At 32.1% G+C, this 18,334-nt stretch overlaps 2 protein-coding genes across 2 annotated transcripts; both read left to right on the top strand.

Annotated features, from left to right (window-relative positions):
- The first annotated feature begins 1,882 nt into the window (after positions 1 to 1,882).
- On the top strand, positions 1,883 to 4,511 carry LOC119609996 (putative phosphatidate phosphatase). Its single transcript, XM_037965057.1, has one exon. It carries the CDS (start codon positions 2,148 to 2,150, stop codon positions 3,201 to 3,203), a length of 1,056 nt encoding a protein of 351 aa, XP_037820985.1. The 5' UTR covers positions 1,883 to 2,147; the 3' UTR covers positions 3,204 to 4,511.
- A 6,321-nt stretch (positions 4,512 to 10,832) lies between these two features.
- LOC119609997 (putative phosphatidate phosphatase) lies at positions 10,833 to 11,998 on the top strand. Its single transcript, XM_037965058.1, has one exon. The coding sequence runs from the start codon at positions 10,966 to 10,968 to the stop codon at positions 11,905 to 11,907; it is 942 nt and encodes a 313-aa protein (XP_037820986.1). The 5' UTR covers positions 10,833 to 10,965; the 3' UTR covers positions 11,908 to 11,998.
- Positions 11,999 to 18,334: the final 6,336 nt, after the last annotated feature.

Raw genomic sequence — 18,334 nt, 5'->3', positions numbered from 1 at the left:
AATATAAAGGAATGAAATCATTGAATACTATAGAGACTAAAGCCTCTTGAATACAAAGACTGTAGTCTCTGGAACACAGAGACTATAGTCTCTGGACTATAGAGACTGTAGTCGCTGGACTATAGTCTCTTGACTATAGAGTCTGTAGTCTTTGGACTATAGAGACAATAGTTTCGAGATTATGGGCTATGGACTACAGTCTCTATAGTCTTAGGACTATAGAGACTATAGACTTTAGATTACAGAAATTATAGTCTTTGAACTATAGTCTCTAGACTCTAGAATACAGAAACTATAGTCTCTGGATTATAAAGACTATAGTCTCTGAACTATATATAATATAGATTCTGGACTATAGAGTCTGTTGTCTTTGGACTATAGAGTGTATAGTCTCAAGATGGAAACTATAGTCTTTGGACTATAGATACTACAGAGTCTTTATTATAGAGTCTTTGGACTATAGTTTCTACACTGTTGAGACTGTAGTCTCTGGGTTATATAACCTATAGTCTCAGGACTATATAAACTATAGTCCCTGGACTATAGAGATCATAGTCTCTGGACTATAGAAACTATAGTATCTGGATTATACAGACTATAGTATCTGGTCTATGGAGACTATAGTCTCAGAGTTATGCAATCTTTGGACTATAGAGAACATAGTCTCAAGGTTATAGACTCTGGACTATAGATACTATAGTCTCAATACTTTAGTTTCAACACTATTGATACTGTAGTCTCTGGACTATAGAGAACATAGTTTTTAGACTATAGAAACTATAGTATCTGGACTATGCAAACCGTAGTCTCTGCACTATGGAGACTATAGTCTCTGGACTGTGGAGACTATAATCTCTGAACTTTGGAGATTATAGTCTCTGGATTATGGAGACTATAGTCTCTGGACTATAGTATTTAGATTATAGAGACTATAATCTCTGGACTAGATATATTATAGTTCTTCGACTATAGAGACTATAGTTCCTGGGCTATAACGACTGTATTCTTTGGACTATAGAGAATTTAGTCTTTAGATTCTTTTTTTAGTATCTGGACTATATAAATTGTAATCTACTGTGTCTGGACTAAAGGAACTATAGTCTTTGGACTAAAGAAACTGTAATCTCTGAACTAAAGAGAAACTGTATTCTCTGGACTATAGAGACTATATTCTCAGAACTATAGGGACCATATTTTCTGGATTATAGCGACTATGGTCTCTGAATTATAGTCTCTGCACTATAGAGACTGTATTCTTGCACTATATAGACTTTAGTTTCTGGCCTGTAGGGACTATAATCATTGTAGAGACAATTGACGTTAGATACTTTATTCTCTGAACTATAGAAACTTTTGTCTCAGGTGAACTAATATCTCTGAACTATAGAGACTACTATTTCTGAACTATAGAGATTATATTCTCTGGACAATCGATACTATATATTCCAGACTATTGAGACTAAAGTCTCTTGACTATAGAGATATCCGTTTACGTACTAATGAGACTGTAATCTCTGGACTTTTGAAACTGTGGTCCCTGGCCTATAGAAACTAGAGTGCCTTTCTTTTAAGTTTTCAATTTTATCATATGATTCCATACCTTTCCACACCTGCCTTTGTATAATAGAAATTTCTGCAGTTAATATTTTTATTTGTTGTTTTTCATAGCCAAACAAGACCAAAATAAACAGACTCTCTTATAACTTGGTTAAGCTGGTAACCGAAAAGAGGAGTTTGACGTACACACACACACACACACACAAACATTCAACAATGAGTGAGCATATTTTGGCAAGCCAGCCAAAAAACACTACAGAAAAAAAAAGACACCTTAAGCATGCTTAGCAAATGCTGGCTTAAGTTAGTCATTTCTTAAACCTACTACAGGTATGTTCAGCACAATAAACGGAACGCGAACAACGTTAAAGTTAGTTTAAACTTTTTACAAAAGTATACACATTCTAAACGGGCAGGTGTAGAAGATAGTGGTATGCGCGCGCGCATCTTTCAATTAAGATAGACTTAAAATAAAAAGAACAAAAAAAAAACTTTAATAAGAAACGGGGAATTTTTAATTAGTAATAAAAAAAGTTTTAATTTGAGTTTAATTTGTAGACGATTGTGTGTGTGTGTGTGTTGTAAACAAAATGAAACGTCTTAAAAGTGTAGCTCGTATTAGTTTTGATTTACTAATATTCGCTGGCTTATGCTTATCGGAAGTGGCTTTGCGTAAATGGTTTAAGCCCTACAAACGTGGTTTCTTTTGCAACGATGAATCACTGCAGTATCCCTATCGAGAAAGTACCATTGGTACGGTGTTATTGGTGGCTATAGTTTTGGCTGTACCCTCTTCGGTTATGATAGTAGTGGAGTTATTTAAACAGCTTTCACCTACGCCCATTGAAAAAAGGAAGTCGTCACAACAGGCCAATACTAAAGTGGGCTGTCGTATTGGTGAACGTTTAATGCACTGTTATATGCAGATAGGTTATTATCTTTTTGGTTTGGCCTTGTGTTTGGTCTCTACCCATATTACCAAGTATACAGTGGGCCGTTTAAGGCCTCACTTTTTTGCTGTGTGTCAACCTCAACTACCGGATGGTTCTACTTGCAAGGATTCCTTTAACTTTGGCCGTTATATAGAGGTTTATGAGTGTGTGGGACAAAATCATACGGCTAATACTTTAGCCCAGCTGGGACAATCTTTTCCCAGTGGTCATGCCAGCATTTTCTTTTATAGCATGGTATATTTGGCCATTTATCTGCAGGCAGCTTTAAGCACTCGAGCCTCGAAATTGTTAAAACATTTGCTGCAATTTATATTCATTATGTTTGCCTGGTATGTGGCCTTGACACGCATTTCCGACTATTGGCATCATTGGTCCGATGTGGTGGCTGGCACTATTTTGGGTTCTTTAATTGCCTTTGTGGTGGCGGTATTTGTGGCTAGAATCTTTGTAAGAAAACCTATTAGAAGTAATGGCAATGTGGCACCTAAACCTCCTGCTAAACCGGCTGCCTCACCTACCAATTCATCTGCTAAATCAAATAATTCACCGCCCGTCTTGCCTGCCTATACCTTTGGTACTTTGCCCTACTTGCCGCATCCTCATGCTGCCACAGCGGCTGCTGTAGCTGCCGCTGCTGCCCAGCAACAGGCTCAATATGCCCAAACCTATCACAATTATGGCTACGTGCCTTAGACTTGCCACCAACAACAACAACAACTACAAATGCTTCATGATAATACTGGTAATGATGATCGTGATGATGACGCTGCTGCTGCTATTGCCTGCCGTTGTTGCTGATGTGAAAGTAGTCAAACGTGTGAGAGCCTTTTAACAAACAAAAAAAACAACATGTTGCATGCACCAAAAACATGTTAAGAATTAAAAATTTTTTCGTGCCTATTTTTGGTTGTTTGTTTTTTTTATTATTATTTTATATTATTTTTATTATTTTTTAAGTTTTAAATTAATCTTTAACGAAAAACTTGTCTTCACTTAGTTATAGTTAGTTAGTGTGTGCAACCAAATATAGCAAAAAAACAGCCACAAAATGCTGTACATATTTGTTGAAAACAAAAACTGTGTAATTTTGTAATTTGTGTGTGTGTGTATGTGCATTTTATATGCCTTCATTTTGTTATTAATTATTTTTTTTTTAAATAGTGCTGCCTGCCTGCTGTCCACCTTCAATATCTAAATGTTTTCTTGATTGCTCTGTCTCTTTGGTTTAGTATAGTCTGTATATAGTTTTGTAAGTTTTCGTTTGTTTTTTTCTCCACTTTTTGTAATAAAGTTTTACTTATTTGTAGCTCGTATGTAAGTTACAAAACACAGTGGAAGCTCTTAAAATGGGTTGGAATCCAAAAATGGAGTTATAGGTTTTGTTGGGATGGTGTAAGCCAAATGTTCAATTGGAAAATTAAATGTATTAGTAACCTAATGATTGAGTTAAGGTGGTTTAAATTGTAGTAATTTTCACAATTTGTTGTAGATTTGAAATAAGTTGTGTGTTGCCACAAAGCTCTGAAATGTTTTACCATCATCAGACTTAAAAAAGTCTCCAAAAGTTCTCCAAGTTCCGAAATAGTGATCAAAACTGTAAGCTTTTCAATAGGACCGCTCCCTAGGACGACTTAACGGAATTTCAATCTACGATCTATTAATTTTTAACTGCTCATTTCAAAGAGTAGATAGGAACTTCGATATCATTGTATTTCCTAACCTAATTACCCAAATGTCTTCATGAACAACTTTTAAAATTTTTCTTATTCAAAAATATTTCATTTAGTTGCAAACTACAAGAGAATTCTTCGTTCTCAATCAACTGGCTCAAAGGTAAACTGGACCATATGTATTTCGGGAAAGACTACATCACATTCGGTCAATGATTTGCTATATAATGACACTAAATACTAGACTGCGAAGTAACTTCATTCAAATACATTGATTTGTAGACAATGGGTTCCTTATTCTGAAATTATCGGCATTATGGTCGTTCTAAAATGAACAATTGAATCATTGGAGAGAAGTACCAATCGAAATATTTTTTCACAGTAAAGAGAGGTTCTAAATGGAACCCACTTAGTCTTATTGAAATTGTGGACATTCGAATCTTTACTTTGAAGAGATTTGTTTCTTTTTGCCAAGAATCAGATTTACGTTCAGACGGTACTTGGTTACTCTGGAAAGAACCTTAGGTAACCAGACACAATGAATTGTGGACAATTTGTCCAATCGAACATGAATATTCCGAAACTATCGGTATCTTGTTGGATCAAAAATTAATTTCGGTCGGGTGGTCGAAAATCGAACCCATTTAGACTCATTGAAATTGTGGTTAATAGAATCTTTACTTTGAAGAGTTTTGCGACTCTCTATGCCAAGAATTGAAAGTTCAGAAGTATGTCAGTTCAGCCGGTACTTGGTTACTCTGGAATTGTGGACAATTTGTCCAATTGAAATATGGTTTCACTGGACAGAACCTTTCATAACTCATACTTAATGATTTGTGAACATTTGATACTTTGTTGGTTGAAAGATTTAGATCTCACTTGTTCATTGAGTGTCCACTCCGGGAGAGATGTATCAAGCAGAATATGAATACACATTGAAATACTACAGTTGACTGATTTTTGAAAAATAAGATCTTTATTCCGAAACTATCGGTGTCTTGCTCGATCAAAAATTAATTAGTCCGATCGAGGGGTTGAAAATAGAACCCAAATAGACTCATTGAAATTGTGATTAATGGAATCTTTACTTTGAAGAGTTTTGCGACTCTCTTTGCCAAGAACTGAAAGTTCAGATGTACATATGTAAGTTCAGCCGTTACTTGGTTCTTTTGAAATGAATCTTCCACAGCTCAGACTGAATGAATTGTGGCCAATTTGACCTTCTGAACATGAAAGATCTTCAGCGCACTTGCCGATTTTCCACTTAGTGAGGGATATATCAACCGAAGTTGTGTTGAGCTGAAAAGAACCTTTGACAACTCAGACTCAATGAATTGTGGAAAATTGGTTCTTTGCAGTGAGAAAGATCTTCATTTGGTTGGCTCAGATGTATCATTCTGATCTTTCAATCCTAATTTGCACTGAATTTTTGTAAACAATTGGATCATAAATGTTTTGAGTGTATTTTAAAATGAAAAGAACTTTGTCACAACCTCTAAAGACCAATTCGTCTGATATTTAGAACAAAAAGATAATGTTTTCGAATCACCAATAAAAATTTTAATCTCAAAAACTAAAGAAGTCCTAGTTGTCTTAATATTTTTAAGGAAAACTAAAGTCTCCTATACGCTATACAAATATAAGAATTACCTTCGAAGGTTTAGATTCTTCAATGACGCTCGTAATTCAAGGGAACTGGTAGGCTGGAAAGTGTAAGGTTTAATACAACACAACTTCCCCTTAAAGTTCTTGATCAGATGAAATTTTATGGAACTAATAGGTTGAAAAGTGAACTAGTATAGTGAACTTTAATGCAAAGCAAAACCGTTTGATCTTTAAACGTGATCTGAAAAGCGAAATCTTGATCAAATAGCTAAGGGTTCTTCAGTAAACTCGATCGTTCAGAATATATTCTGTAGATTTAAAAAAATTCATTTGAATTTTTCTTCCTACGGATCACAACTTTCGACTCAAAGACGAGAAAACGGGAAATCATGTATATTAAAAACGACAGCAGAGAGATAGTGTTAGTGTAGATAAATCGATCATTTCTTAATGATATTTTCATTAATTTGATTGGAATTTTGTGGAAAAGATATTGAAGCTTCTTTTTCTAATAAATCATGTGGTAATGCCTGCAGCCAAAATATTTATAGAATCTGGCAGCATCAAATGAGATCAACAAGATCGCAAGCTTCACTTCTGGTCTTATTAATGAGCTCTTCATAAATGGAATTGAAATTTTAAAGGAAAAAGATATTAAAGCTTCTTATTCTACTAAAATATTTGGTAACGGCCTTAGCAAAGCATTTCATTTCAAGAATATTTATAGAATCTTGCAGGATCATATGAGATCAACAAGATCGCAAGCCTTACTTAAGCAAATTCTAAGCTTTTTGAGGTTAATAGGGTGCCAAACTTTAAAAGTAGTCACAAATTGAGTTAAGTCTAATAGCAAAAAATTTGAACTTTTTTTTTTATAAGTAACAGATCAACTGATCTAAGTCATGGAGTTAAAAATGACAAAAATTTTCTTTCTAATTTAATTATTCATTTTTAAATTTCAACCCACTTTAAAAGCTTCCACTGTATCCGTATAATAATATTATTATTTTGTTGCAATATAATTTTACACATATACATATTAAATATATTTTATAATTTATTTAAAAAATTTTTTTTAGTTAAAATTCTTAAGCAAAAATGTGAACTCTTATTGGTAGTTAAAATTTACATAAATAAATTATATTAAAAAAATGTTTATAATAATCTTAAGACTGGATTTAAAAAATTAAAAAAAAAACAAGAAAAAAAAAATACTAAAAAAAATTTTGTTTTATTATTTATACAATGCTATATGGGGTTTTTCTTAAAAGCGGTAAAACAAGAACCTGCTCTCAACGGATTTGTCTGACCAGTCAAATCGTAACTAAATAAGTTGAAAGAATTTGTAGTTTTAGTGAGTGTGTGGTAAATGACGCCCGTATTAATCGATGCAAAAATATGTAAGTCCAAATATGTTAAGAATGTTAAAGATATTGAACAAGAAAAACGAAACGTCAAACAGATATTGCAGAATAAATTACAAGTTTGGCGACTTTATCGTAATTAATTATCGCGCAATGGGTTTGGTTTCTTTCGTGGCATTGTATTGCAAAGTTGTTGCCTTCGCAAAGAAAGAGAAATAATCATGATATCTGGTTAAAAGGGACTGCAGCATAAATATGCTTATAAGACAAAGTTTTTGGTATTCTTTGGCAGTTAAATGCGGGTAAATAGGTCACATAAATCAAGAAAGTCAGATTTATAAAAGGAAATTAAGTATATTTGAAGACTAGTATCTATCATATTAAACTAGTATTCAACTACTAAAGATCTTTAATTAGAACGATCAGTATTGCACTTCATTACCTTCTAAAACTTGTTAAACTGGATCTCCCATAAAATTTAAAGTGTCATCAAACTTTTCACCAAAATACCAGTAAATTCCAAAAATTATGCATCACCATTCCAATTCTAAACAAAATCACTCTAATCGTTATTTCAAATATTTAAACAAATGATTAGTGGCTCAAATGATCAATAAAAATTTCCAACAAAAGTAAACAATTTACGTTGCATGATCACGTTTTTTTTCAAATACAAAATGAATTTAAATCTCAGTTTGATAATTGTTTGCATAAACAAAGTTATTTATTGAAGTATTTTTTATTAAACTATTGCATTAACAATGGATATGCATATCATTAAAGCTTTGTATTTGAATGATCTTTAATAAAAATAAACTGAAATGAATTTAGTTTGGGCACTCAGTTTAAAATCTCAGACTAGACTATCTATAGTCTAGAAATACAGTCTATAGTCTAGTCTATAGTCTAGTCTATAGTCTAGTCTATAGTCTAGTCTATAGTATAGTCTATAGTCTAGTCTATAGTCTAGTCTATAGTCTAGTCTATAGTCTAGTCTAGTCTATAGTCTAGTCTATAGTCTAGTCTATAGTCTAGTCTATAGTCTAGTCTATAGTCTAGTCTATAGTCTAGTTTATAGTCTAGTCTATAGTCTAGTCAATAGTCTAGTCTATAGTCTAGTCTATAGTCTAGTCTATAGTCTAGTCTATAGTCTAGTCTATAGTCTAGTCTATAGTCTAGTCTATAGTCTAGTCTATAGTCTAGTCTATAGTCTAGTCTATAGTCTAGTCTATAGTCTAGTCTATAGTCTAGTCTATAGTCTAGTCTATAGTCTAGTCTATAGTCTAGTCTATAGTCTAGTCTATAGTCTAGTCTATAGTCTAGTCTAGTCTATAGTCTAGTCTAGTCTATAGTCTAGTCTATAGTCTAGTCTATAGTCTAGTCTATAGTCTAATCTATAGTCTATTCTATAGTCTAGTCTATAATCTAGTCTTTAATCTAGTCTATAGTCTAGTCTAGAGTCTAGTCTATAGTCTAGTCTTTAGTCTAGTCTATAGTCTAGTCTATAGTCTAGTCTAAAGTCTAGTCTAAAGTCTAGTCTATAGTCTAGTCTATAGTCTAGTCTATAGTCTAGTCTATAGTCTAGTCTATAGTCTAGTCTATAGTCTAGTCTATAGTCTTGTCTATAGTCTAGCCTATAGTCTAGTCTATAGTCTAGTCTATAGTCTAGTCTATAGTTTAGTCTATAGTTTAGTCTATAGTCTAGTCTATAGTCTAGTCTATAGTCTAGTCTGTAGTCTAGTCTATAGTCTAGTCTATAGTCTAGTCTATAGTCTAGTCTATAGTCTAGTCTATAGTCTAGTCTATAGTCTAGTCTATAGTCTAGTCTATAGTCTAGTCTATAGTCTAGTCTAGTCTAGTCTATAGTCTAGTCTAGTCTATAGTCTAGTCCATACTGTAGTCTATACTATAGTCTATAGTCTAGTCTATAGACTAGTCTATTGTCTAGTCTATAGTCAAGTCTATAGTATAGTCTATAGTCAAGTCTATAGTCTAGTCTATAGTCTAGTCTATAAGTCTAGTCGTTAGACTAGTCTATAGTCTAGTCCGTAGGCTAGTCTATAGTCTAGTCTATAGTCTAGTCTATAGTCTAGTCTATATTCTAGTCTATAGTCTAGTCCATAGTCAAGTCTATAGTCTAGTCTATAGTCTAGTCTATATTCAAGTCTATAGTGTAGTCTATAGTATAGTCTATACTCTAGTCTATAGTCTAGTCTGTAGTCTAGTCTATAGCCTATTCCGTTGTCTAGTCTGTAGTCCAGACTATAGTCCAGTCTATAGTCTGGTATATAGTTTAGTCTATAGTTTAGTCTATAGTGTAGTCTATAGTCAAGTCTGTAGAGTAGTGTACAGTGTAGTAGTAGTGTAGGCTATAGCGTAGTCTATAGTATAGTCTGTAGTCTGGTTTATAGTCTAGTCCATATTCTAGTGTATGGTCTAGTCTATAGTCTATCCTGGTCTATAGTTTAGTCTATAGTGTATTTTATAGTCTAGTCTAGTCTAGTCTTAGTCTATAGTCTAGTCTGTTGTCTAGTGTATAGTCTAGTCTGTTGTCTAGTGTATAGTCTAGTCTGTTGTCTAGTGTATAGTCTAGTCTAGTCTATAGTCTAGTCTATAGTCTAGTCTATAGTCTAGTCTATAGTCTAGTCTATAGTCTAGTCTGTAGTCTAGCCTATAGTTTAGTCTATAGTCTAGTCTATTGTCTAGTCTATAGTCTAGTCTATTGTCTAGTCTATAGTCAAGTCTATAGTCTAGTCTATTGTCTAGTCTATAGTCTAGTCTATAGTCTAATCTATAGTCTAGTCTATAGTCTAGTCTAGTCTATAGTCTAGTATATAGTCTAGTTTATTATTTAGTCTATAGTCTAGTCTATAGTCTGGTCTATAGTCTAGTCTATAGTCTAGTCTATAGTCTAGTTTATAGTCTAGTCTATAGTCTAGTCTATGGTCTAGTCTATAGTTTAGTCTATAGTTAAGTCTATAGTCATGTCTCTAGTGATCTCTTATATGAATATAACAAGTTTTTACATATCTATCTAGTAGGTTTATTTCCCCCATTACTATTTGTAAATTCCACATCTGGTTACCCCTGATCAGCACAATCAGTAGAGCGTAACCAAGTATTGATCAAAATTACACTAATTCCCGTAGTATTTTTAAACTTATGATTTAAACTCTCAACTAGTTCTACAACTTATTCTATTTCTTAGACCTAAATAAACAAATATTTCTCAAAATAATTCTTTTATCAGAATTTATATTTAACAGTTTTAAATTTTGACAACCGTTATCAATCGATTGTTATTATGTTTTTTTTTTTTGGTTTTGCAAAACAATATGCCAAAATACAAAAACTAAAGATAATTCATACAACAGATATAAAACAAAATTCAAATTAAATAGCATGTAAAATTTAAAATTCCACAATGAAAGATTTAAATGACAATAAAAGTAACGCGTGTAGGGGAGATACAAAAACAAGTATGCAAACGAAAGACGAGTGACTCTTTTTTAAATATTGATGAATAGAAATCTTATATTAAATGAATACATTAAAAGAAAGAAGACAGACAGACGACTACAGAGATTTTTAATACGCTAAAGATGTTTATATATATTTTTATTTTTAAATAATTTTTTAAGGGGCTAAGACATGTTAAAGAAATTGGACAACAAACTAGTTTAAAACAAACATTTCAACCTAAAACACGGAATATTTTTTTGGGATAAACGAAACGATCAAATCGAGAAAAAAAACGAAAAATATTAAACAAAATAGTGCAACCAAATTTAAACTAAATTAAAAATTTTAACCAACATGTGTTCTAATCCCAATACCCGCCTTTTAATGCGGCTTATCATAGACATTTTACTGTTGACTAGTGTTTATTGTGTGGCCTTGGTGATTTTACCTCAAATAATGAAAACTCATCAACGTGGTTTCTTTTGCGGCGATGAATCCCTTTTATATCCTTATAAACAAGAGACGCTGTTAAAGCGTCTTCATATCACCATTCTAGTGATTGCTATACCTGCTGCCTTGGTGTTGTGCATAGAAATGTTACGTGTTGCATTTCCGGCCGATAAAACAACTTCCACTGCCACCAGTCTCGTGCCAAAATCACCTCAACAATATGTATTTGTAGGTGTACGCATACCCACCTTCGTGAGTGAGTGTTATAATACCATGGGTGTCTACCTGTTTGGTTTGGCTTTAGTGTTAATAGTTACCAACTTATCAAAAGGATTTACTGGTCGTTTAGCACCCTATTTCTTTGAAGTGTGTCAGCCTATTTTGTCATCTAATGAAACAGCTTGTTCAGCCAATGATCATTTTGGTCGTTATATAGAAAATTATACCTGCGGTTCTTTAACCTCTACAGCCCATTTACTAACCGTTATGCGCCAATCATTTCCCAGTGCTCATGCTTCCACCACCGCCTACGCCATGCTATTTTTGGCCATTTATTTACAGGCTCGTTTGCAGACCGGTTGGTTAAAATTATGGCGTATTCTCTTGCAGATTGCAGCTCTCATGATTTCTTTGTTAGTTTCGTTTGAACGTTTGAGTTCCTATCGTCATCATTGGACTGATGTTTTATTTGGCCTATTGATTGGTTATACCATGGCTTTGTTTATGACCCATTTGGTTTCGCAATTCTTTAAGAAAGTTCCCGTTAAAGTACGTCGTATACGTGAAGATGCTTCAAATATTTATGGTTATTATACCGTTATGCCTCGCCCGAGATACTATTATTAAGTTTTAAGTAAATTGGATTCTTTTTTAGAAATGTAAGAGTATTTATAGTTTCTAGTTTTATAGAAGTAAATAAAGAAAAATCTGTACAAAACTTTTTGACTTTTAATGTAAAAACTTAAGAATGGAGATCAAAGAAATGATATCTATGGCCGTGCTTTAAAACGAGTGAACAAGAGGACCGATAGTGGCGTCGGTGTGTTAACTAAAAACTAAAAACTAACTAACTAACTAACTAACTAACTAACTACTAACTAACTAACTAACTAACTAACTAACTAACTAACTACTAACTAACTAACTAACTAACTAACTAACTAACTAACTAACTAACTAACTAACTAACTAACTAACTACTAACTAACTAACTAACTAACTAACTAACTAACTAACTAACTAACTAACTAACTAACTAACTAACTAACTAACTAACTAACTAACTAACTAACTAACTAACTAACTAACTAACTAACTAACTAACTAACTAACTAACTACTAACTAACTAACTAACTAACTAACTAACTAACTAACTAACTAACTAACTAACTAACTAACTAACTAACTAACTAACTAACTAACTAACCTAACTAACTAACTAACTACTAACTAACTAACTACTAACTAACTAACTAACTAACTAAAACTAACTAACTAACTAACTAACTAACTAACTAACTAACTAACTAACTAACTAACTAACTAACTAACTAACTAACTAACTAACTAACTACTAACTAACTAACTAACTAACTAACTAACTAACTAACTAACTAACTAACTAACTAACTAACTAACTAACTAACTAACTAACTAACTAACTAACTAACTAACTAACTACTACTAACTAACTAACTAACTAACTAACTAACTAACTAACTAACTAACTAACTAACTAACTAACTAACTAACTAACTAACTAACTAACTAACTAACTAACTAACTACTAACTAACTAACTAACTAACTAACTAACTAACTAACTAACTAACTAACTAACTAACTAACTAACTAACTAACTAACTAACTAACTAACTAACTAACTAACTAACTAACTAACTAACTAACTAACTAACTAACTAACTAACTAACTAACTAACTAACTAACTAACTAACTAACTAACTAACTAACTAACTAACTAACTAACTAACTAACTAACTAACTAACTAACTAACTAACTAACTAACTACTAACTAACTAACTAACTAACTAACTAACTACTAACTAACTAACTAACTAACTAACTAACTACTAACTAACTAACTAACTAACTAACTAACTAACTAAACTAACTAACTACTAACTAACTAACTAACTACTAACTAACTAACTAACTAACAACTAACTAACTAACTAACTAACTAACTATCTAACTAACTAACTAACTAACTAATCGGGACTACAGTCAATAGGCCAGACTATAGTCTAGTCCTTAATTCTGATTATAGTATAGTCTATAGTCCAGACTATAGTATAGGTCATATTCCAGACTATAGTTTGGACTATAGACTAGAAATAGTCTGGGCTTTAGACTAGAATGTAGTCTGGCCTATAGACTAAACTATAGTCTAGACTATGGCCTATATACTGCACTGTAGTCTGGAATGTGGACTACAGACTAGACTATAGCCTGGACTACAGATTAGACTATAGTATGGACTGTAGACTACACTATTGTCTGGACTATAGACTAGACTATAGTCTGGACTATAGACTAGACTGTAGCCTAGTTTATAGTCTGGACTACAGACTAGACTGTAGCCTAGTTTATAGTCTGGACTACAGACTAGACCGTAGCCTAGTTTATAGTCTGGACTATAGACTAGACTATAGTCTGGACTATAGACTAGACTGTAGCCTAGTTTGTAGTCTGGACTATAGACTATAGTCTGGACTATAGACTAGACTATAGTCTGGACTATAGACTAGACTATATATATATAGTCTGGACTACAGACTAGACTATAATCTAGACTATAGACTAGACTATAGACTGGACCATATACTACACAATGATCTGGACTATAGACTAGACTATAGTCTAGACTATAGACTAGACTATTGTCTGTGCTATAGACTAGATTATGGACTAGATTATAGGTTAGACTATAGTATGGACTATAGACTACACTATAGTCTCGACTATAGACTACACTATAGTCTCGACTATAGACTAGACTATAGTCTCGACTATAGACTAGACTATAGTCTAGATTACAAAGTAGACTATGGTCTTGACTATAGGCTATACTACAGTCTGGGAAATGCGAAAACGGAACTGAAAACAACTTAATGATCACCGGTTAGTTATTCTGTAGTTTATAATCTCCACTGAATGAGGACGGCCTAAGTAGTTTAAAGCACATCTGTCGGACTATCTGCCGTTTTTGTCTCTTCTGTCTTAACCATTCATCAACAAATTTTAGATATTCACCAACTTTTTATGATTTCATTCAACACCTCTTTTTTGAACCTCCCTCTGCTACTTGAAATACAGGAACTAAATAATAGCAAAAAACTATTATAGCTTTCTGTTAAAATTTTTACATAAATTGCATGAACGTATAGTACGTTACAGAAACATGATAGTCAAAAAAACACCCAAAAAAAGTAGAAAAAGACTAATAAAAATAAATAAAATAAGTTTGAAGTAATAAAGCCCAACACATATTATGTATTGCATCTGAAGAAAAAAATATTCTTTATAGATTTTAGTCACGTTTTCAAATATTTGGTATTATTTTGGAGTTTGTTTTTTGTTTCAAAAAGTTTGTTTACGTAATAACTTGTTGTTTTATATATATATATTTTTTTTTTTGTATCAACAACTTAGGGGAAATAAATTTTGTGCACAAAAAACTAAATTAATAGAGAAATACAAAAAAAAGACAAGTTGTAATACATATTTTAATAATGACAATAATGATTATTAATACTACAATGACATAGATAAAAACAACAAGACAGACGCACTTAACAATAATATAAAAAAAATATATTTATTAAAAATATGTGTTAAAAAATGTTTGTTTAAAAAAATTTGAAATGACCACAAGAATTAATATGAAGTCATTAAGAGTGTCAAACCAACACAGATAGATAAAGTTATTTTTTTTTCTTGTTTTGTTTTTTTACAGCATCCCAATCCGATGGAGGAGGAAAAAAATTTTATACAAAAATGTATTATTACACAAAAGATTATTAAATAATAATTCAATTTTATGGTTTAAACGTCATCTGCAGTCAAATAAATATTTTATATTAACATGTGTATAGCTAGATGTGTTGCAAGAGATTATGTTTGGATGGGTTAGACTGATGTTTGAAAGAGTGTTTTTATATGATTGACTTAAAATCCCTTCTTGAAACGGTTTGTCTGACAGACAAATGGACAAATTGTTATATAGATAAACAGACAGACAGACAGAAAGACAGACAGACAGACAGACAGACAGACAGACAGACAGACAGACAGACAGACAGACAGACAGACAAACAGACAGACAGACATACAGACAGACGGACACACAGACAGACGGACACACAGACGGACGGACGGAGAGACGGACAGACATACCTTTAATCTCTTAAAGTAGTATTTTTCATTATTGGTCCGCAATTGGCCTACTTTCGAGTATGTCGAGCTTGTTCACATTATTTATTAAGACATTTTTCAAAATCTTTTAAAACTGCGAAAACCACAAAGTTCCAAACTATTTCTATTGCAAATTAAACATCCCTTCATTAACCAATGATTACATTAATTTAATTCTCTGCTTTTAATAGATCTTTATAAAATGTTTTCACATGTTTATTGTCATTGTTGAGTACCAGTTGTTTAGTACTTGCAGTCTGTCTGTGCGTCCGTCCGTCCTTAACTCATATAAATAAATAGTTGTTTTCTACAACTTCTTCTTTTGTTGATTATTCAGGGTCATCAAATGTTAAGTGGGTCTTCCTAAGACGCCAACAACAACAACAACAATAATGCATAAATTTTCAGATGCTGCCAAAGAGTTACATGCCATTAACATTAACAACAACAACTGAAAAGACACACACGCTCGCTCGATTGTCCACATATTTTACAATAAATATTCAACTTGTATTGTTTTATGGAATTAATAATTTCACAGCTTATTTTAAATTAAATAATTAACAGACAACAAAATTTAACTTAAGAATGTTTATTGTTTTTGTTGTTATTGTATTTAAAAAAAGCTTTTTGTTAATCTTGTTTGAAAAGCTTTTGGAAGTAAGTGTTCTTTTGTTTTTGTGTAATTGAGTGAGAATCAATGCAAAAGTTTTTTTCAATTTGAGTGATTTCGAGTCGTTGGATTGCAAGTGTAGAATGAAAATGAAAGCTTACAATACACAAGAATGTTAGTGAGGAAGTAATACAGAGGGAATTCTGATTGATCTACACCGTTTACTAATGAAAATGAGAATATGAATCAAGCACAGACTAACCTTTAATCCAAACTACAGACTGATCTTTAGTATCAACTTTAGATTGATCTATAATATAAACTATAAACTGATCTAAAGCCTAGACTAATCTTTAATCTAAATTACTGACAGATCATTCATCATCAACTATAGACTGAACTATAGTCTTATTAGATCTTCATTCTCAATTATAAACTGATATATAATCCAAATTATAGAATGTTCAACTATAGAATGATCTATAGTCTCAGCCATAGACTGATCTATAGTATCTCAACTATAGACTGATCTATAGTCTCAACTATAAACTGATCTATAGTCTCAACTATAGACCGATCTATAGCCCCAACTATAGACTGATCTATAGAGTCAGCTATAGATTGATCTATAGTCTAAACTATAAACTATTCCATAGTATAAACAATAGCCTGATGTATAGTATCAACTATAGACTGAACTATAGTTTCAACTATAGATTGATCCACCATCATAACTATAGACTGATCTATATACTCAACTATAAACATATAATCTAAACTACATAATGTTCTATGGTCGTAACTAAAGAATGATCTATAGTCTCAACTATAGACTGATCTATAGTCTCAACTATAGACTGATCTATAGTCTCAGCTAAATAATCTATAATCTAAACTATAGAATGTTCTGTGGTCTCAACTATAGAATGATCTATAGTCTCAGCCATATACTGATGTATAGTCTCAACTATAGACTGATCTATAATCCCAACTATAGACTGATCTATAGTCTCAACTATAGACTGATCTATAGTCTCAGCTATAGACTGGTCTATAGAGTCAGCTATAGATTGAGTCTAAACTATAAACTGTTCTATAGTATCAACTATAGACTGATGTATAGTATCACCTATAGACTTAACTATAGTCTCAACTGTAGATTGATCCACAGTCATAACTATAGGCTGATCTATTTACTCAACTATAAACTGATATATAATCTAAACTACAGAATGTTCTATGGTCGTAACTAAAGAATGATCTATAGTATCAGCTATAGACTGATCTATAGTCTTAGCTATAGACTGGTCTATAGTCTTAGCTATAGACTGATGTACAGTCTCAATTATAGACTGATCTATAGTCTCAACTGTAGACTGATCTATAGTCTCAACTATAGACTGATCTATAGTCTTAACTATAAACTGATATATAGTCACAACTATAGACTGATCTATAGTCTCAACTATAGACTGATCTTTAGTCTCAACTTTAGACTTATCTATAGTCTGAACTATAGACTGATCTGCAGGCTCAACTGTTTTGCAGTCTAAACTCTGCACAGATCTAAAGTGTAAAATCTAGACTGATCTATAAGCGCACTGGTCTAACCTATTGTCTACAACTCTTAAACGGAACTGTAGTTTTGTCATTACATTACTTCATCAGTAAAAAATCTTTATGATTAATTCAATTTCTCCCTTAGAAACAGTGTTTCGATATTTATTAAACAACAACATTCCCCAGACACAATTCTTTACCCACCTTAATTCAATTGTCATTAGGCGACAATACAACAGTCATGACCGCTAACTACACTTGTTCATTTATTTATTTATTGTACATAATATTTATTTATTATTCTGTAACTAAAATCCATCATTGATTTTCACGGTTTTAATTTAATTTAAGTTGACAAAAAAAAAAAAAGTAAAGAGGGCAAAAATGTTACTCTCACTGATTAAAATATGTGTACTAGAGGTGATGGGCAATTAAGGGCCGTAAATAAAAATAGTACTTTTAAGGTACTAAAAGAAAACGTCAATTAAGAACTAATTCATTAAAATTTAACTGTTTGAATAACAGAATGTAATTAGTTGTGAATTAGGATTAAAATATTGTATTAAGAAAAAGTACTAAACTTTACCCGGGGATTATTAAGGTACTTCAATACAAAATGGACTAAATGGAAATGTAACAGTTAGAAAGCTTTATTTGTAGCTAA

Source organism: Lucilia sericata, unplaced genomic scaffold (genome assembly GCF_015586225.1).
Source record: "Lucilia sericata isolate MDLA Ls3-8-SP2 unplaced genomic scaffold, ASM1558622v1 Contig001100F_arrow, whole genome shotgun sequence".
NCBI classification, from domain to species: Eukaryota; Metazoa; Arthropoda; class Insecta; order Diptera; family Calliphoridae; genus Lucilia; species Lucilia sericata.
This window is presented reverse-complemented; position numbering and strand designations above follow the sequence as displayed.

Coding starts and splice junctions, on each gene's coding strand:
- LOC119609996 (XM_037965057.1), top strand. CDS start 2,148: ATGAAACGTCTTAAAAGTGTAGCTCGTATTAGTTTTGATTTACTAATA.
- LOC119609997 (XM_037965058.1), top strand. CDS start 10,966: ATGTGTTCTAATCCCAATACCCGCCTTTTAATGCGGCTTATCATAGAC.